The 21,141-nt window shown below is 43.6% G+C and overlaps 1 protein-coding gene across 1 annotated transcript in view; it reads left to right on the top strand.

Moving 5' to 3' along the window:
• The window catches only part of FLT3 (fms related receptor tyrosine kinase 3), a 76,769-nt gene that overhangs the window by 37,370 nt on the left and 18,258 nt on the right, over window positions 1–21,141 (top strand). The window contains exons 9-16 of the mRNA XM_077158931.1: window positions 749–917; window positions 13,487–13,590; window positions 14,302–14,410; window positions 14,675–14,853; window positions 15,644–15,750; window positions 15,833–15,965; window positions 16,059–16,163; window positions 20,703–20,813. Coding sequence (XP_077015046.1) covers window positions 749–917; window positions 13,487–13,590; window positions 14,302–14,410; window positions 14,675–14,853; window positions 15,644–15,750; window positions 15,833–15,965; window positions 16,059–16,163; window positions 20,703–20,813 — 1,017 coding nt within the window. The remainder of the gene's footprint in view (window positions 1–748; window positions 918–13,486; window positions 13,591–14,301; window positions 14,411–14,674; window positions 14,854–15,643; window positions 15,751–15,832; window positions 15,966–16,058; window positions 16,164–20,702; window positions 20,814–21,141) is intronic.

Here is a 21,141-nt window from a genome sequence, read left to right as displayed (position 1 = left end):
TAGACTGTAGGTTTCTTAGGGACAGGAGCCATCCCTTATATCCTGTTACCTCCAAAGCCTGACGTCCAGCAGGTGCTTCATAAATACCTGCTGTTCTGAGAGCCAAAGGAGAAGGCTGTGGCAATGACTGAGAAAGCTGTCCAACCCCTTAGATGAATTGCAATGTGTGTGGATTTGAAAATAGCCAAAGCTAGGTCATCTCAAATTATGTGACATCCTCAGCCAGGACAAAATGCTGAGAAATACAGCAATTCACTTGGCGAACAAGAAGGAAGTGTTCTCTCAGGGAAGCCTGTGAATATTGCTGGCCAGATTTGCTTTTTTATCTTGGGTTTATTTTATGTGGGACCCGTCACTGGGACTGACGTGGTCTAGCTGAGAGCAGGGGCTTCTAAACTCTCCCAGTAGACTCCTAGTGTGTACTTGGCCTGGCATGGGGGAGCCCTTGAACTCCTTGAAATTGTCTGCAAAATTTGTGAGTCTACTTTCGCATTTCTCTGGGAAGAGCGTCCATTGCTGGCATCCAATTCGTAGAGGAACATTCACCAAACTGGTGTGAGCTTGGCTTACAACACCTGAGGATAAGAATCCTGTGTTTTGGGTTGGACTCTCAAATTGGACCTGCAGCCTGTCCACCTCTGAGTTTTCCTGCATGAAATTCATAAATTAAGATTTATCATCTCAATGTATTGTCATATTAGTCTCATGTAATTTGTAAATGTGTATTTTTTGTTTGTTTGTTTCACAGAAAGGGGATTTATAAATGGTTCCAGTTCAAATGAAGATTATGAAATTGACCAGTCTGAAGAGTTTTGCTTTTCTGTTAGGTTTAAAGCATACCCACAGACCAAATGTACATGGACATTTTTTCAAAAATCATTTCCCTGTGAACAAAAGGGTCTTGAGGATGGATACAGGTGAGCGGATAAACGGTACCTAAGGCTTATGGCCATTTTTAGCACAATTCTCCCTCCTGCCTGTCCTGGAGAAGCCCAGTTTTGTAGTTAAGAAAGAGGATTCACTTAGGAAGAGATCTGGATGTTCTTGGGTTGAAATGGAAGAGTAGAGAGCAGAGAACAGATGAAAGGACACAGGTTGCAGACGTATAATCAATTCCAGTAGTAAAACCTACAACACGAAAAGCGAAAAGCGGAAAGAGTCCTGTGAGTGTGAGCCTGGGGCTGTGGCGTTTCTGAGCCACAGACACTTCCTATTTGAGAGTTCTGCCCTGCAGGGCACTGCCTCCCCTTAGCACAGGAAGTAAAACTCCTTCAAAACAGGAAAGCAGTACCTTGGGGGTATTGATTTATGTTCATAGGTCTTGGCCAGGGCTGTCCAACAGGACAGACCCGCCAGCTATGGCCGTGAGTACGTGACAGCTGCAAGGGGGACACACACATTGGGTTTCAAAGACCTGGGGTGAAAAAGAAAGTGTAAAATAGTAATACTATTTATATTGATTATATAGTGCAATGAGCGTCTTTGGGATGTACTGGTTAAGTTAAATCTATAATCGAAGTGAATTTTACCTTTCTTATATGGCTAACTAGATATTTGTAACTGAGGTAGGTGGCTTGCCTCAGTGGCTCCCGCTGTGTTTTGTTGGACACTGTGGTTTAGGGGAAGAATGAAAGTTGGCTGTTTTCCCCTTGATTCATCTTGGGGTTGGTTTCATGATTCTGGCGCGATTCCTTACACCCCAAAGTGACCCTGTAACTGACCCTTGTTCACTATTTTTCAAAGACGCGTCAGACAGGATTTGCATGAAACTGTCTTCCCTTCTTGCTGCAAACCCCTGAAGTTCAAAGTGTTCAGGTCATTAGGAAAGCAGCCTTCGGGCCGGCGCTCCTTAGAGCAGCATTTCTCAGCAGCGCACATTGGGGCTAGAATGTCCTTCACCTTGGATCATCCTGTCCTGTGCATTGCTGGAGGGCTAGCAACTCCCCTGCCTCCACCCTCCAGATGCCAGTAGCAACCTCCCCCCACACTCCTGTCTGAGGGGGGCAGTACCAAGTCTGGTACTGCCAGGCTGAGGCACACAGCCCTGTTGGAGCACCCTGCAAGCCCTGGAGAAGCACCCTGCAAGCCCTGGAGGCGCATCTGGCAAGCCCTGTTGGAGCACCCTGCAAGCCCTGGAGGAGCGCCCTGCAAGCCCTGGAGGAGCGCCCTGCAAGCCCTGGAGGAGTGCCCTGCCAGCCCTGGAGGAGCACCCTGCAAGCCCTGGAGGAGCGCCTTGCAAGCCCTGGAGGCGCGCCCTGCAGGCTGCAGCTTAGCCGGCATTATCAGACTGAAAACAGAAGGTCCGGGGCTCAGCCCTTCCCTCCCCAGGTGAACTGACCGCCGCAGCCCACGGTCCCACAGGACAGCAGCAGTGTCCCGGCCCCTGCCTTCCTCCGGTTGTGCCCAGGCGTCACATAAGCTCTTAGCATTATGGGATGCTCTTTCAAACCCGACTCAGAGAGATAAATGCTCACTTCAGTGTAGTTCAACACACATCCCTTTACTCTCTCCTTGATGGCTTTGACGCTGTTGAAGTGAATGGGATCATGTCTCTTTCTTCCCCACCCCCACATTGACCAGGCGTGCTCCGGGGCCAGAGGGCATCTGGGGAGCTCAGTGGCACTGTGCAGGTGACAGGACCTTTTGAGATTTTTCAGAATAGCTGGCTAGAGGCTCATGTCTCTGGCCACGGGCAGTCTAAAGGACCAGTTACTTTGGTTCCATTCCAGGGCTGCAGTCCTCACTCCTTACCCGAAGCAGTTCTCCCATAAAGGTAGAAAGATGAATCCACTAGGGCAGACCCTGGCTGCTGTAGTGTTCTGGACCTCTCTCATTCATGCTTCCCTGTTCGGAGCATTACCTCTTTGTACGTGGAATCTCACCAGTGGGTTTATAAGCTCACTCAGGACAGGTGCGGTACCATTTCTCTATGTACAACACTTTGTTCAGTAAATGTTGATTTAATCAACAAATGAGTTCATCATCACCCCTGGAAGGCAACTCAAAGTGCACAGCTTAGGCCAAAGAGAAACCATTCACATCCACTTTGCACGAGAAGAAATACGTACACAGCACTTACCGCAACATCCCATAATAAGGGTTTATTTTGTTTAAGAAGTTCTGAAGAGCTGCAATGCTTGCTGGTGATGATGATGGTGGAGCAGGTATTAAGGTATTTCTTTGCCTTAATACCAAATGCAAAGAAAAGATAGAGTCTCTTTCTTCATGCAAAAGATGCTCAACATATTGAACAGAAAATGGACAACAAAAAATTTGAGCATCCTTCCAAGGACCCTAAATGTCCACTTTCTCTCACATGGGTTCTGCACTGAAATGGAAGATAGCAGTCTAAATAATCTGAGTTCCTTTCCAATTTTTAATACCAAAAAAATGTCAAACTTACTAATAAGCCAAAAGGAGAGCACAGCAAGCATCTTTTTACTCACTGCCTAAGTTCAACAATTGAATCTAACTAAATTTTGTTTGCAAGGTACAGTATTTTAAACATGAGATGATTTATAGGTGAAATGACATGAGTTTGGTTTTCTTTTTTTTTTTTAACATGTAGCCAAAAGCTCTGTGTAATAATACTACTCTTGAAAAAGCTTGGTGTGGTCACAGTGTGCATGCCAGAAGCCAAAGCTTCCCCACCTTCACAGCTTCATTTCTCCAATTTACTTCCCCAATGTCACACTCAAGTTTTTGGGGACTTGCCTTTGTGTGTTTACAATTTTATCAATTTTTAATTCTCCAAACGTCCTGTTTTCCTGGTCTTATTAGTTTGCAGGGTCTTTCACTTGCTAATTGGCATAATTTCCTCTCTTTGCAGACTTCATCATAAAGACCAAGTCTCGCTAAGCTTTTCCCAGTTTTGTGTTACAAAAGCTTCTTAGAGTGTTAACATTTATTTAGCAATTTCTTCTAAGATGCTCTCTTTGGTCTTGTCCAATCCTCCTATTTTCCTTTTCCCTGGACTATTTCGCTCTCTGACCCTGTGAACCTAAGTTCTGCCCGTCACAGACACCTACAGCCTCTGGGGTGAGATGCTCCTTCTCAGGAGCAGACAAGGGAGCAGCTTTATCGGATCTGATGGAGGATACATGATGACGAAGCTTATTGAGTCCATTGGGGAGCTTTTTTGTTTTTTCCTGCAGGAGATGAGCCTTGAGCAAATACAGAAAGAAAGGGAAAGATGTGAAATACCAGAGCCCCCAAACGAATCCTGGACCCTTTTGCTCTTGCTGCTGGTGAGGACTTTCCAGAGTCATTCCTTTTCTTCCAGAGGCCCCACTCAGTGGGAAGTTACTGACCACATCACCAAGAATGAAAGAAACTTCTTGGAGTGCTTACTCTGTGCAGGCAATTGCTATAGATTATCTCATGGAGTCCTCATTTTATGAATAAGGAAACTGAGGCTAAGTTACTTGCCAGATCACATCGGGTAAAGTAAAAACACTTCATTCACTCCTTTGTTTTCTGAAATTGCCCTTTTTAGAAAAAAAATTGGAAATAACACCCTAGAGCTAACACTGCACACTTTTTCTGTGTTCCCACCATGCATGGTTTATTTAAATATAAAAATATTGATTTTTTTTTTGTACACAAACATGAAATTGTGGCATTTGTTACCTGATCATTCACTTAAAAATACATCATGAGTGTCTTTCCATGTTAATAGGTATATATTTTCATTATCATTTTAATGGCTGCATAGTATTCTACTTTTTAAGATAATTTGTTTTAACTTAATACTGTTGGGAGAATTTACTTTAGGGTTTTTGTCCTTTTGTATCATCCATTTTATTTTAATGTGATTTCCTCACTTACTATATACCCCAGAGTAAGGCCTCTAAGTTTCTTTTTTATTCAGAATGATCACTGAACTAACAAAATGATCATTAGATTAACTAAGGATAGTAGAATACATACATTGTGTCTATTATGTGCTTTATGTGTAAGTGTCCTCTTATTTAAAAAAATTCTCCAACAACCATGTGAGGTAGATACGATTATTATCTTCATTTCACAGAGAAGGAAACTGAGGTCAGAGAGGTTTTTAAGTTGTGCAAGGTCATGCTCCTAGGAGATTGCAGAGTTGAGACTCTGGCAGAGACAGTCTGTCTCCAAAACCTGCGTTTGTAACCATGTCACTATCCTACCTCATGACACCATTTCAAGTTTCAAAAGTTTGAAATTCTCAAACCCGGTGTCTAAGAGGAATACACGTGAGCTCTTTGGCTCTCCAGAAATCTCCGTGGCGTCTCGCAAGCCAGGCCTCCTTAGCCCTGTGGCCCTGGCGGTCACATCCACCCTGGCTGGTCTGTGCCCCCAGAAGGAAGTAAGCAGCCAGCCTGCTGTTATGCAGAATAATATAAAGCCATTGCCCCTCTTCCCCTCGCACTATGTTTACCTAACTCAGGACAGGAGTGTGAACAGATCCGATTCAGCTTCAGCCAGGCAAATCCAGTACCCCCAAATCCTCAGGGTCTGAGGGAGGTACTGGCACCCTTGCCTCCCGCTCGGGTGTCTTTTCAAGCTGCGTAAAGCCACTTTCTCTGCCAGCTTTCTATTCTCCTGTTTCAGAAGCACTCAGCTTTCCCAACGCATGCTTTATTATTTTCTGCATTCCGATTTGTCTTTGATCTTCACTTGCTCTTTGGAGTAAAGCATTCTTTGCTTTATAGTCGAATCGTTCCCTGAGCCTGCTGTTTACTCGATTCCTCCCCTCTAGATGCTATGTAGTAAAAAATGACCTGCATTTTGATTGTCCAGAGGAGAAAGCACTTTTCATAGTCGTTAACGAGAATGCTTCTTCTTAGTCACCAAGATACGACTTCACTATAAACTCAGATTTCCTGGTCTCCTGTCTAATGCCAGCTGTCCAGTTTTAGAGAAATCCTAGGGGAGAGATGAAGCTTTGAATCTCCTGGTCACCTAATTGGCTAGAACCCTTGGATGCCCCTGGGGGCGTCCAGCAAGGCGCTGGTTGCTGGCCTGGGGTTAACTGCCATGAACTGGAGGGAAAGCCACGTACAGCAACCCAGATGCTGTGCCCATGCTATTTCTGAGCCCAGTTTCCTTCCTGGAACATGCTTAGAAGAGGGAAAGCATTTCAGGTGCTGGCTTGTCTAAACCATGGCAAACCACGTTCCATTAAAGCCAGCACAAAGGATAGAGGAGAGAAGAGTTGACGGAGCATTTTGTTTTGGTCTGCGAGATGATAAATAGTTGCAATTATAATTTATTTTTCCACCAAATCGACAGGTGCTTTTGGCTAGCTCCCTGCCTCACTGAGCCAACTGTTTCTTTTCTTCTTCCTTTTCACTAGCCACTGCACAGCGAAAATCACAATTTCCCTTTTGGATGCTCAGATCTTTCTTTTCTTGGACCATCTAGTCTGCCTTCCTCGTGTCTGGAAAGCACAGATGACTGTACTTGTTCTTCTTCTCCCTAGGGTTGTAATCTGGCTTTTCCCCAGTCTTTCTCTCCCTTCCACTTCACCAGCCATTTCCTTCTTGCTCAGAAATAGGTCAGGATAAAAAATCCCCCCTTCTTTTTTTGTTTTTTCTTCTTCAGCCTTCTTGTTAACAAAGCAAATTTAAAAATAGGTTAAACACTCAGCTTTTGACTATGAAACTTTTGGTAGGTCAGAGAAATGCATTCTCCCCTCACTGTACACACTCAGAATTATCTTTTAGCAAAGGACTTAAGGGCACAGGGCATCGGTGTCGGATAAGCATGGGTTCAAACCCCCTTGTGTGGTTTGAATATTTGGGATCATACGGAATTTTCTTCTTGTCTTCATCGTCCATATTTGATCCAGGACCTGCTGCTTCCTTTATCCTCGTGTCTCTTGGGTTTGATTTTTCCTCTCCTTTCCCATTTTCTCTACCTTAGACAGCGCTCTCATCTTTTCATGCTCTGAGCCACTCGGAACTTTTACTTCTCCTCCCGCAGCTCTTACCATACCATACCGTGCCTGCTTGTTCACTTGGCCGCCACTACTACCAAACTAAATTCTGGAACAGCAACCCTATCTATCCAACTCACCTTTGTACCACTAGTTCCTCCCCAAACAGGCTTTATTGTTCACAGCTGAGTGAATGTGCGAACTCCTGGATTACTACAACTACCTCCAGATCTCCCTCCAATAAACTTTATCCCACTACCATCAGGTTAATCTGGAATACTGCTTTCATCACAGTACTCTCCTGCAGAGATCTAAATGATTATCCTTGTCTTTCAAGGTCCTTGGGGAGTTGAGCCCACATTTTCCATTTAACCCTCTTTCCTACTCCTTCCCAGCATGCACCTCTGCTGTGGCTATGAAAGCCTCAAGGCTCCTCTCCATTGCCAACCTACGAATTCCAGTCGCCATGTCTCAATTCCAGTCGCCATGTCTCAAGTCATGCTGTTGCCTCCTTCTTGGATGACGTTTATTTTGTTCTTTCATTAACACCATCTCATCCTCAAAGTTTGAGCTCAAGTCCCACTTCTTTATGAAGCCCTTTGATCTTTTCTTATCTACGCTGAAATCTGCTTCTCTGATTTTCTACTGAGCTTCAGTTCCATGCTCTTATGTAACTGGACTGTAATATCTTCAGGACAGGAGCCACATTTTATGGGTCTTTTGCTTCCTACACAGGTCCGAGATTAGGGCTGACCCCCCACCCAGCAATTCCTGCCCCTGCGTGGCCATTTTCTTTATTTCAAGTTGGCTATAAAGAGATGGCTTGATTAAATATCTACTGACCAAACCTTAGATTTTCTTATTCTGACTTAAGGGCAATTTAAAAAAAAAAAAAAGCATTTTAGTCTTCCATGCAGGAGACCCGGGTTTGATTCCCTGACCGTGCACCCCCTAAAAAGAGCATTTTAGACTATTTCAAACTTGCAGGACAGTAGCAAAAATAACATAAACCCCATAAACAGAAGTCCAGCATACCCTCACCACCACTCCTCCCGAATATCCAGATGCACCAATTTTAGCAGTTTCTCAACTTTGCGGTATCATTTATTCTGTCTGTCCATCTAGCAGTCCGTTATCTAGCCATCATGTATCTAATTTTTTTAACATCTGAAAGCAGGTCGTTCATATCATACTCTGTGAACACATAATGCTTCCATGTACATTTGCTATGAATAAGGATATTCACTTATGTCATTATCAAGTTCAAGAAATTTAACATTGATATAAAGCTTGCATTCTATATTCCAAGTTGTTCTTATGTCCTAATAATGTCCTTTTGAGCTTTTTCTCCTCCATTCTTAGATCCCATCCAGGATCATGGGTTACATGTGTCATCTACTAGTTTCTTTTAATTGTGAAAGCATATAGACAACATAAATCTCCCATCCCAACCCCTCCCAACTGAATCATTCAGTGAATCAGTCACATTCACCATGTGGCAGTGCCCCTGCCACCTTCCATTACCAGAACTTTCCCTTCACCCCAAACAGAAACTCTGTAATCATTTTGCATTAACTCCCCACTTCCCCTGCTCCTTACCCCTAGAAACCTATACTCTACTTTTGTCTTGATGAATTCGCATGTTCTCTGATATTTTTCTTTGTGCTTACATAGTAATTTAAATTTAAAACCCTAAATCTGTAACAATCTCATTTGGTTTGATACCAAATTAACTTTAGTCACATGCATAAACTATATTCCTGTATCCCTCCATCTTCCCACCTTTACGTAGTTCCTTTCACAAATGACTTACTTTTACACTTTGAGTTCAAATCATTGATTTATTATTACATTTTATGCTTTTGCCCTTTAGATCCTGTAGGAATTAAAAAGTGGAGTTACAAATGAAAAATACAATATTACTGGTATTTATATTTACCCACATCGTTTTCTTTACTGGAGATCTTTACTTCTTCATGTGGCTTAGATCATATGTCTAGAGTCCTTTCCTTTCAACCTCCAGAAATCCCTTAGCAGATCCTATAGGGAAGGTCTAGTGGTGATGAATTCCCTCAGCTTTTTGTTTATCTAGGAATGTCTTAATTTCTCCCTCATTTTTGAAAGACCATTTTGCTAGATATAAAATTCTTGGGTGGCTGTTTTTTGCTTTGACCCCTTTAAATATGTCATCCCATTGCCTTCTTGCCTCTGTGATTTCTGATAAGAATTTGACACTTAATCTTATTGAGGTTCCCTTGTTCACGACATGTAGCTTCTTTCTTGCAACTTAAAGAATTCTTTCTTTATCTTAGGCTTTCAACAATTTGATTATAGTATGTAGCAGCATGGGTCTATTTGGATTTATTCTGTTTGGAACTCGTTGAGTGTCTTGGATATATATTTTCATGTATTTTGTTAAATTTGGGAAGTTTTCAGCCATTGTTTCTTTGAATATTCTCTCTACCCTTTTCCCTTTTTCTTCTTCTTCTGAGATTCCCATAACATATATTGGTACTCTTGATAGTATCTCACAGCTTATTCATAAAGACTCTTCCACTGTTCTTCATTCTTTCCTCTTTCTGCAGCTCAGACTGGATGATTTCAATTGTCTTAACTTAAAGTTCACTGATTCTTTCTTCTACTAGTTCCAGTCTCCTGTTGAACCCTGCAAAGGAATTTAAAATTTCTGTTACTGTGGTCTTCAGCTCTGTCTGGTGTCTTTTCATACTTTCCATTTCTTTATTGATACTCCCTTTGTCTTCATCTACAGTTTCCCTGATTTCCCCTAGTTCTTTGTGTTTCCCTTTAGCTCTTTGAGCATGTTTTGCACCATTTTTAAAAAGTCTTTGTCTGCTTATGCCCCACATTTGGTCTTCCTCTTTGACAGTTTATAATGCTTTAGTCTTCATTGCCTGGACCATCAATTCCTATTTCTTTCTTTCTTTTTTTCTTTTTTTTTGTAGTCTTTTTGTTGACTCCTGGACATTTTGATATTTTAATGTGTCATCAGTGGAATGCGGACTGTGAGGCAGCTGTCCTTAGACCTGTATCCACTTAGTGCTATGACAGAGCTGTCCTTCACTGACAGGAGCAAACAAACAAACAGAAAAGGAAGAAAACAAAACACCTTTCTCAGTCTTTGCCTTCCCTCAGAGTTTATCCATTTCAATGTGTTTAGAAAATAGCTTCAAGCCAAACTGTCCTTTCTGTACATGTGTCTTCTCTTGGGCATGGGCATTTGAACCTAGGAATTCACCTGTTTACTTGGATATGAATGTCCCCTCTCCCTGGGAAGCAGTTTCCTCACAGTCCTGGGCATTGCGCTGTATGTCCAATAAGCTGAAATCCCTTGCCCTGGGCAGTCATGTCCTGCCTCCTCCCCACAGCATTCTGTAGGAGAACCCTAGGAGCTGCCTTCTACATGTGCAACAAGTGTCCTGGCTTAGTCCTTTAGGCTGCCACCAGTCAGATTGTGCCAGACATGCATACCCCCAGTATGTACGCGAGGATCACTCTGTTCCCTCTGGTTTCAGGACCAGAGACCTTCACTGGGCGTGCAGGCTGGCTCGGTGCCAAGCTGGTGAGGGGAGGGTGGAAGGCTCAGCCAGGGCACTGTGAGCTCCATCCGCTTTTATTTATTTATTTTGTATGCTGTATGGCAGGGTCACTTTTCATTATTTTTCCGTGTGCATATCCCATTATTGAAGCACCATTTCTTGAGTTTTTTGTTTGTTTGTTTGTTTTAGTTGGTTTTGCTTGTTTTTTTTGTTTATTTGGGAAGTGCATGGACCGGAAATCAAACCCAGGTCTCCCGCATGGCAGGTGAGAATTCTACCACTGAACTACGCTCACACCCCCAAGATCCATCTACTTTTAAGCAGTCTTTTTCTTGATTCCACTTGCTCTGTTTCTTCAAGCCTTTAGCTGTTTTCTGGAGCTGTAAGAATGATGGTTCTCCCAGTTCTTCCTGGTTGTTGAAAGCTTCTGGGGATAGACAGAGCCTAGAAGCTTCTCACTCTGCCATCTTAATTGGGGCTCTCTCTCTGGGAAATTTCTTTCCTTTCTCCAATATTTGAATGTTGGGTGTATTAAGACATATCCAGTAGCTCCTTTGCTCCCCATCTCTCCTACAATATCCAGCATCTCATATACCTGGCAGGCATGGTGGATGCTCCTCAATATCAAATTACCCCCATGTCAAAATGTGTACAATGTTTGATGAACACTGCAAGTATATACTTGAGCCTGCTGAGACCATGCAAAGAATTCCATATAAACTTGGTGGGTTTGAGCCCCCATCACTTTCAGTTGCAATGTAAATCAAGGGTTTGTCATAGTTCCTGCCTTGGAGCAATGTCAGAGAACAATCCTGTTAGGAAGCAGTTAAGGGCTCGTCCACCTGAAGGCAGACCAGTCTGGAAAGTAACGAACAGTAGGATCAGGAATTCCCTTGTCCCTATGAGGATTCCTGGCCTTGGTCAGAGTTTCTCAAACTCAAGTGTGCATGTGAATTCCATGGAGGTCATCTTTAAAAAAATTTTTTTTTATTGAGTAACATTATATGTACACAAAGCAAAGAGAGAAAAAAGCAATGCTTTCAAAGCATGCTTCAACAAGTAATTACAGGACAGATTCCAGAGTCATCTCAGATTTTTCCTTCTAGCTGCTCCAAAACACTGGAGGCTAGAAAGTATATTAATACAGTGATTCAGCAGCCATATTTATTTGTTAAATCCCATTTTCTCTGTTATTCCTCCTTCTTCTTCTTTAATCCTTCTCCCAATCTATAGGAATTTTTGGGCAATGCCTATTCTGACTTTTTCATGTGGAGAAGGGGTGTCCACAGTAAAGGATGGGGGAATGTAGTTAATTGATAATCCTGGAGAGGCTGGTCCTTCTGAGTTTCAGGATTTATCTGACCTAGGAACCCTTCGGGAATTGTATATTCCAGAAAAGCAAACCTAGTGCATGAAACCTTTATAGAGTCTCAGTTCAAGCCCTAGGTGTTCTTAAGAGTCAACAGGAGTGATGTTGGTTGGGATTTAGCAAACCATGGCAATTAGCACTATCTAACTGAAGCTTGCTTAAGAACAGCCTCCAGAATAGCCTTCTGACTGCATCTGATCTCTCTTGGCCACTGATGCCTTATTTATTACACTTCTCTTCTTCCTTTTGGTCAAGAAGTTGTTGTTAATCTCAGGGTACCAGGGCCAGACTCATCCCTGGGAGTCATACCCTGTGTTGTCAGGGAGATTTTCACCCCGAATGGCTTGTTTCACATAGTGAGGAGGGCAAAGATTTTCCTTGCGGAGTTGGGCTTAGAGAGAGAGAGGCCACATCTGATCAACAAAAGAGGCTTCCTGGAAGCAACTCTTAGGCCTTATTATGGTCTTAGCTTCTCTCTTACGGAAATAAGTTTCATTAGGGCAAGCCTCAAAATCCAGGGCTTGGCCTATTTTATTGAGAGTCCCCAATGGTTGAGTGGTGGGTTAGGTTCAGGTGTCAACTTGGCCAGGTGAAGGTGCCTAGTTCTGATGCTGTGGACATGAGCCAATGGTAATGAACCTCATCTGTTGCTGATTGCATCTGCGCTTGGCTAGGAGGCTTGCCTGCTGCAGTGAATGATGTTTGACTTAATTGGCTGGTGCTTAAATGAGAGAGCGCAATGTAGCACAGCCCAAGCAGCTCAGCATACTTCATCTCAGCACTCACAGCTCAGCCCAGGCCTTTGGAGATGCAGAAAGAAATCACCCCGGAAAGTTGTTGGAACCCAGAGGCCTGGAGAGAAGGCCAGTAGAGACCATTCTGTTCCTTCCCACGTAAGAAAGAACCTCAGTTGAAAGTTGCCTGCCTTTCCTCTGAAGATCTAACAAAATAAATCCCCTTTTATTAAAAGCCAATCTGCCTCTGGTGTGTTGCATTCCAGCTGCTACAAACTAGAACAAGTGGGTACCCAGGTTTCCTTTCAGATCCTCAAGAAACTCTACCAATACTTTTTAATTATCAGCCCACCATAGTCTGAGATGTATCCTGGTGTTATATTAAGCTATAGAGAATTCAAGGTCTCCTTCCCATTCTGGACCCCAGGAGTTTGAGTTGTTTAAATGAGCTATACAGAGAGGTTGATTTAGGTTGTGTGCTGCAGAAAAGTTAGGTTCTAGACATAATAAACTTCTCTGCCTTTGATCTCATACAGTAGTTAAAGGTTTAGAGTACAAATACACTATATCATCTTTTACTTTGCATTCTCATTTGCCTTAGACCCAGCAGGATTAGCTTTGTTTTAAACTGTAATTGAGGCCTGATCTCTTTTTTGGCGACTAACTGTTCATGGAGGTCATCTTTAAATGAAGATTTAAAAGAAGGTTTGAGGTGGGCCTGAAGTTTTGTATTTATCACAGCTCCCAGGTGATATCGATGCATGGGCCATGCTTTGACACCTTCTTGTCCCTTGAATTTTGACGAGTAGAGAGCATCTCAAGGAAAACTTCCCCCATCCCCCATGCACACTGTCATTCATTTTACCATCTCCTGTAAGAATCTGGCTAAATCTGTCTTTAATTATTTTTCAAACAGCATGTCTACGTTTTGCAATCACAAATACCAGCCAGGAGAATATATATTCCATGCAGAAAATGATGATGCCCAGTTCACAAAAATGTTTACGCTGAATATAAGAAGTAAGTTGCCTTGTCAAAAAAATTTAATTTTTATCTTATGACTCCTTAATTCTTTATTAACCATGGCAGAGAGAACCAAGGAATGGCTCAGCAAGAATACAACAAAACTATTTTCAAATGCTTAAGTGTTTTGAAATTATACTGTCATGCCTACTGGCTTCAGTTACTTTTCTCTCTTCCTGTTTTTACCCTCAGAAGCTAAGAGACTTGGTTCATGTACTTCACTGTTGTGTCTTTATTGACTTTCATACTTTGAGAGTTCATGTTAAGGAAAGGCCAAAAGTCATATTACTTTCCGTTTATTTGTTTTAATCTTTTAAATTTATCTAGTATACGAGTTGAGAGTACATCTCACTCAGCCTTTTGCAGATAGCTTCTCCTGAAGCTAAGAATCATTTTGAAGTTTGCCAACAGAAGCATTCTATGCCTCAGCTTCTTCGAGGGAAAGCCTCACCATGGAGAAGGGACAGGTTCAGCACACAGGTGTTAGGCTGCCTCCAGTAAGCTCAGAGTCCATTAAAGAAGGTTGCATGAAAAGAGGGAAAAATGGAGCAGTCGAGGAATGATGGGAGAGGGCATGAGTGCAGGATCCTCCCAGAAACCCAGACTACCCTTGAGTAAATGGACAGCCTGTCCTGGGAGCCAACTTTGAAACTCTTCCCTACAAAGTACTGTCCGATGTGGGCTCATTTTCCATGTTGTTCCCTGCAGGGAAACCTTATGTGCTGACGGAGACATCTGTGAATCAGGCTTCTTGTTCCTCTGAGGGATACCCATTGCCATCTTGGACCTGGAGGAAGTGTTCAGACAAGTCTCTCAAGTAATAAAGATACTGGCTTTTCTTATGACCCAAGGATAGGAAACTCACACTCTCCCTGACACATTGACTCTTCTTCAGGAACACAATTTAACAAGGAATGATAAAGATTTTAAATGCATACCTTCTGAATCAGCCATCATTCTTAACGGTCATAGATTATTTCTGATGACTTAGAGTAAAGGAACCTCTCTGAGAGAAACCCAAACATCCCATCTGTTTCAGCCCCTCTTATCTAACATCTCTCTGTCTGCCATCGCTTTTCAGCTGCACAGAAGAAATCACAGAAGGAGTTTGGAATGAAAAGACTAATGGGCAATTATTTGGCCAGTGGATCTCCAGCAGCACCCTCAACTTGAGCGCGGCGGTCAGGGGGTTCCTGGTGAAGTGCTGTGCATACAATTCCCTCGGCTCATCCTGCAAAACCATCCTTCTAAACTCCTCAGGTATGCAGCACGCAGCTACGAAGCAGCCCCTTGGGAATTCCCCACTGAGTAGTTAGTCCCTGTTGCTGACTTATATTTGGGGGATTTTACGAGAGAAAGTGGGCCCAAGATATGAGAAAGGAATGTGTTTTGAGTCAAATGAGAATCCCCACGGACATATACTGTTCTGTAGTTTAGGAACAAAGTAAAGTTCTATGTATGGGATTATGACTCATGCATTACAACAGCGTCATTAGAACCATAAACCCACAGTGACATGAGCATCAACCAAAATATCAAATTCTAGAGTAACCGATAAAGTTATTTGGTGACTCTATCATTTTTCCTTTCAATTAATCTTCTTATTTGCCTCTAACCTGCTGTTTTATAATTCTTAGTTTGTTTCTTAGAACCCTCTTAAAGTAAACAATTCTGAAACCTAGCTGCCCACATTAGTAGTTTACAATCTCCAGCCTCCCAAAACTAACTTCATTTCATGTGATATCTTCTCAGAGGAGACACAGATTTCTTTTTAATATGACTTGTGTATGCTGTGTATTTAAATAGATGCGTATCTTAGAACACTAGTAGATGAGTTTTGAAAGTGTGTTTAGAATCATTTAAAGTTTTCCAGGGAAGAAACAGGTTTTCAATCTGTCCTTTATATGAACATCGCCTAATATTCTGTGGGCAGTGGAGAGAGGTAATGGCTACTCAAACGGGATGGGAGAGACTACGCCGTGCCAGCCTTCTGCTTACCCTATCAAACCAGTGACCTTGGTCACTACTTAGTGACTCTCTTTTGTTCCAGGCCCTTTCCCTTTCATCCAGGACAACCTGTCTTTCTATGCAACAATTGGACTTTGTCTTCCCTTCATCACTGTTTTAACCATGCTAATTTGTCACAAGTACCGAAAGGTAAAAGCAAATGTAAAAATTCACCATCCTTTCACTGCTCTGCAGAACTGCCTATTCTTAACTCATTATTTCTTCTCTGAAGCAACTGAGGTATGAGAGCCAGATGCAAATGGTCCAGGTGACTGGCTCACTGGATAAGGAGTACTACTACATTGATTTCCGAGAATTTGAGTATGATCTCAAATGGGAATTTCCAAGAGAAAATTTAGAATTCGGTAAGAATCAAAGGTTGCGAATATTGCCGTAGCATTTCCTTTCTGTTGGGAAATCTTGAAAGGGAACTCACGCACTCACCGTTTGTGTTGCAGGGAAAGTACTAGGATCGGGTGCTTTTGGAAAAGTTATGAATGCCACAACTTACGGAATTAGTAAAACAGGAGTCTCAATTCAGGTGGCAGTCAAAATGCTGAAAGGTACGTAAAGTGGAATCATGCCAACAAAGATGCCCAAAGTTGGGCAGCTCAGTCTCCCACTTGCTTCTTCTCCCCTTTCCCATCATTTTTATGGTGATTGCTTGCCATGCTTTAAAGTTAAAAAGGGAACTGGCTGGGTTAGTATTAATCAAGCGGTGAATACAAAATAACTTCCTCTTCTCTTTTCTTTTGGTTTTTATCAGTTTCGTTGTTTGGGTATATATTTGCTGCAGGCAGATGTTGTTTCTTACATTATTGACACAGTGTGAGTAGAAGAGCAAATTGGAGCTTTCTGTATCGTCACTTCTCGCTCATTGCCCCATCCACTCCACTCTGGCATCCACCCTCATCAGTCATTGCACTTAACTGGCTCTTGCTAAGGTGACCAGTGATCTTCAATGGACTAGGCCAATGGGCATTTTCAGTTCTCATGTTACTTGATTTTTCAGTGTAAATCAACACTGTAGACTACCCTCTCCATCTAGAATTCCTTTTTTCCTTCGCTTTCCATATCACCATATTCTTCTCATTTTCCTCCTACCTCTCTGTTTCTCAGACCTTCGCTAGCTCATTGTCTTCTACCTAGCTTTTTGTGTGAAGTTCCTGAAAGCTTGCTCTTGGGTCTCCTTCCATTGCCACTCCATCTGCTCATCATAGGCGGCCATGCCATGGCTTCATTCTATGCAGCAGTGATTCTCATGATGATGGCCTTTTCCTAGCTTCAGGGCCATAGGTCCAAATGCTTAGATCTCTCAAAAATCCCTTTAGTTCAGCTTATCCAAAGTCAACTCCAAAAACCCAGGCCCTTGACCTGCTGCATCTCTTAGTGAGTGGTAACTAGTACCAATGATCAGTGACATTCCACACATTTGAGCAAACCAGAAACCTAGGACTCATTCTTGAGACAGTCATTTCTCTAACACCCCTCTATTGAAGCCATAAATGTTCTTATCAGTTTTCCTCCTAAGTGTCTCTTAAATCCAGCCTTTTCCCTCTATTTCTATCACTGCCACCCTAGTCAAATCTCTTTCCTGAACTGCAACAGTAGCCTCCTGTCTTAGTTTCCCAGCTGCTAAAGCAAATACCCTACAGTGAGTTAGCTTAAACAGTGGGAATTTATCGGCTCACAGTTTGGAGTCTAAAAGTCCAAAATCAACACGTCATCAAGGGGAAGCTTTCTCCCCAAAGACTGACATTCTGGGGCTAGCTGCCTGGGTTCCTCGGTCCTTGGCTGTCCCATCATGTAGCAATGCTCATGGCAATGTCTTCTCCTTTCTCTTCCAGGTTCCCTTAACTTCAAGCTTCTACTCCTCCCCGTGGCTTTCTCTCTCTGTGTCTGAATTTCCCTCTGCTTATCAAGGACTCCAGTAGTGGCTGAGAGAGTTCAAATAGATTCTAGAGGCTACTCTGGAGGTCACCCTTACATAAGCTTCAGTTAGACGTTGCTACCTGTCATAACTTCCCAAACCCCACCAAAACCATTCCTGCTGGCCCTAAAGAACACCTAGGGTATTATATATGAGTCTACAGAAGTTCTATGCATGAAGGTTACTTTCCATAAACCTACAACCTCCAGATAAGTCCTGAAGTGCAGAGGGCCCAGCCTCTCCAGAACATCAACTACTTCTATCCTCCTATCGCATATTATCAACAGCCCCTTCCAACATGAAAAAGTTAGAATGGGCATAGCCCAAATACCCCTAAAGAGTGGGGGAAAGCTCAAAGGTGATGGTGGAGTTATACAGAGAAGGTCGGGTTTAACAAATGAGTATGAGTGCTGAGTCATTATATTGATATTTCTTTGAATCTCCAGTGTCTTGGAGCAGCTAGTAGTAAAAACCTAAAATTGTGAAACTGTAAACCGTACCAAACTCTGAAATCTGTTCAATAGCTAATTGTTTGGTGTACTTTGAAATTTATTGCTTTTTTGTATATATGTTATTTTTCACAAAAAGGAAAAAAAGTCTGTGACGGCAGATGCACAGCTACATGATGATATTGTGAACTATGAACTGTACACTTTGGATGATTACTTGGCCTGTGAATATATAATATCTATCAAATTAAAAATGCTAGAAGAAAAATAAGGGCTCTGGCAATCACGTTAAAGCCCAACCTGATTCCTGATTCAATTAAGCCACACCCTAGCAAACAGTCCATCTGCCGAAGGTCCTATTTACCATGAGTTCACACCCCCAGGCGTGGATTAAGATTAAGAACATGTTTGTCTGGGGTACATAATTCAACCCACCATGCCTCTCAAGCTGGTAGCCTACATCTACTCTTACCTCCGTTCGGATTCTCTATACTGAGACCCAAGCAAAGGTTATGAAATGTAACCATTTTCCTACTTAAAATTTCCAGTGGCTCTCAGATACTCTAAAATGTCGTGCGCAGCCCCGTGTGACGTGGTCGCCACTCCCCGCACCCGCACCCCAGCATGCCAGCACCAGCTCCTGATCACCGTGCTGCCGCCCTACCTCAGGGCCTTTGCACAGCTGATCCTCTGCCTCCCCTCCCCCTTTCCCTTAAATATCTCCTACCCTTCCTTCGGGCCCCAGGGAAGACTTCTCTGACCCCACAGGTGAGCTGAGCCCCTTGAGCTATGTGGTCTTAGCTCCCTGTGAGCTCTTTCCCATGGAGTTTGTCCCAGTTACAATGACATACTTGTTTAATTATTGAATCACTGTCTCATCTGCTGAATTAGTCTCAAGCCTCCTGGGGTGGGCTCCTTGTGTGCTTTGCTGCACTCTTCTTCCTCCACCTTTTCCTCTTTGGTTATGTCGGCCTGGAATGTTCTCCTTCTTCCTCTCCACACTGGTCTCTCACCTCCGAGACCCTATTTTTGCTTCAGGTACCCACCCAGAAAGTGGGTGCCCTTCCCCCACCCCCTCCCAAGCCCGCTCCTGTGGTCCCCCCGTGCCCCCCCACTCATTTGCACATTGCACTTACTGCATCCTTACTGATGCACTTGTCGCCCTCTTCCAGGAGACTGTAAGCTCTGGAAGACAATTCTGGGTCTAGTTTGCCATTCATTCCCCAATGCCTGATGCATTGCTTTATACACAGGAAGCACTCAATAAATACTCATTGAATGAATAAACGAAAGAGATAATGGTATATGAAAGTGCTTTGAAAAGTTAAACACAGTATAAAATATAAGCTATTACTTTTACTCATGGGCATCAGAACATGGACCATTGAAATCCGTGAGACTATAAAAATTTGAAGCAAACAGAGACATCAGGTACTAGCGGGTGCCAGTGTACACAGAGGAGTGACCGCTGCCCAGGCAGGATCACGGCAATGAGGAGACCCCATGGCGTGGCTTCCTGGGGCCGCCGTACCACAGACCGGGGTGTTTCCAACAACAGGAATTTAGCCTCGCAGTTCCAGAGGCCGGAGTCCAAAGCCAAGGTGTTGGCAGGGCCAGCCCCCCCTGAATCTTCTGGGGACGAGCCTGGGCCCTGCCTCTGTCCTGCTTTTGGAAGTGGCCAGCGACCCCTGGTGGTCCTTGGCTTGTGGCAGCATCGCCCAACCTCTGCGTCTGTCTTCACTTCTTTCTGTGTGTCTGTCCGTGTCTCCTCTCCCTTCTAAGGATGTGAGTCCGAATGGATTGAGGTCCCACCTACTCCAGTTTATCCTCATGACAACTTAACTGATTCCGTGTGCAGTGGCTCTGTACTCCTTAAGGTCACATTCACAGGTACCAGGGGTTACGACTTCAGCCTGTCTTTTTGGGGGGTTGTTTAACCGCTAACGCCCTGAGCGCTCACACAAGTCAAAAACCGATGGCATCCACACTCGGGAAAAGCCACCATAAAGGGTAAGATGGCTTCGGTCAAAGAGTGTGACTTGAAAATCTAATCAAGTCTTGATTGAAGGTAAAGAAAAGTGATTGTCCTGTAAAAAGAAGGGATGTGTTAACAGAGGGTGGGCGTCTAGTGCCTGAAGCCTGAAGTGGGAAGTCCACAGGCCCCACCTTGCCCTGGGGTGCTCTGACCTCTGGCACATCAGCTTCAAAGACACAAGCCCTTGACGTGCAGCAGTGATTACCCTTGACCCTGGCCCACCATGACCCTGAGCGAGATCACAAATTCGGTTGGCCAAGCTCCCTAGACTTCTCTTCAGGGAGGACGCACTGGCCCTCGGAGCCTGCTTACCCTTCTCACTGTCGTTTAGTGAGCCTCTTGACAACGTGGTTTGCGGGGCTTGGTTCTCTGGGCCCCTCCCTGCTGGACTTAGTGACAATGAAGCTTCTAGACCCACCGAGCTGGGGCGGCGAAGCCTTGCTGTCCCTCCCGTGGCTCACCAGGGCCACAGCAGATCCAAGTGTCAAAAAACGTGTCGCTCTTCAACCTCTCTGTTAACTTCTTCTGTAAAGGAAAATTGTGTATTTTTACCTCTCAGTTTCTCACTTTGTATAATTTAGAATCTGAATAAAGAAGAACTCTGAACTGAGGAATAACAATTTTTTCAGTCATAGAAAATTCCTATTTTCCTTTAGTTTTTCATGGTTTTATGCTCTTCCCTTAACAGAAAAGGCAGACAGTTCTGAAAAAGAGGCTCTCATGTCGGAACTCAAAATGATGATTCACCTTGGGAACCATGAGAATATTGTCAACCTGCTGGGGGCGTGTACGCTGTCAGGTAATGTGTTCCCACTAAAAACGCCTGATCAGGGCGGTGCGATGGTGGCTCAGTGGCAAAATGAGTCACTGCCATGCCAGAGACCTGGGTTCGATTCCCGGTGTCTGCCCGTGCAAAAAAGAAAAAAGAAAAATATCCCATCAAACACATTTTAGCCCGAGGACATTTGTTGTCATTTTATCTCGTTTCTCATCTCAGTGGGCCCTAAGGCCCACGTGGAATTAGACAGCGAGCGCTGCATCCTACAGACAGCTCAACAGAAAGATGCCTGTACTGCACCTGTGTCACTGGCTATGCACTTCCTCCACCCCACCCAAAGGCAGCCGCG

The sequence above is a fragment of the Tamandua tetradactyla genome, chromosome 4, assembly GCF_023851605.1.
Source record: "Tamandua tetradactyla isolate mTamTet1 chromosome 4, mTamTet1.pri, whole genome shotgun sequence".
NCBI classification, from domain to species: Eukaryota; Metazoa; Chordata; class Mammalia; order Pilosa; family Myrmecophagidae; genus Tamandua; species Tamandua tetradactyla.
This window is presented reverse-complemented; position numbering and strand designations above follow the sequence as displayed.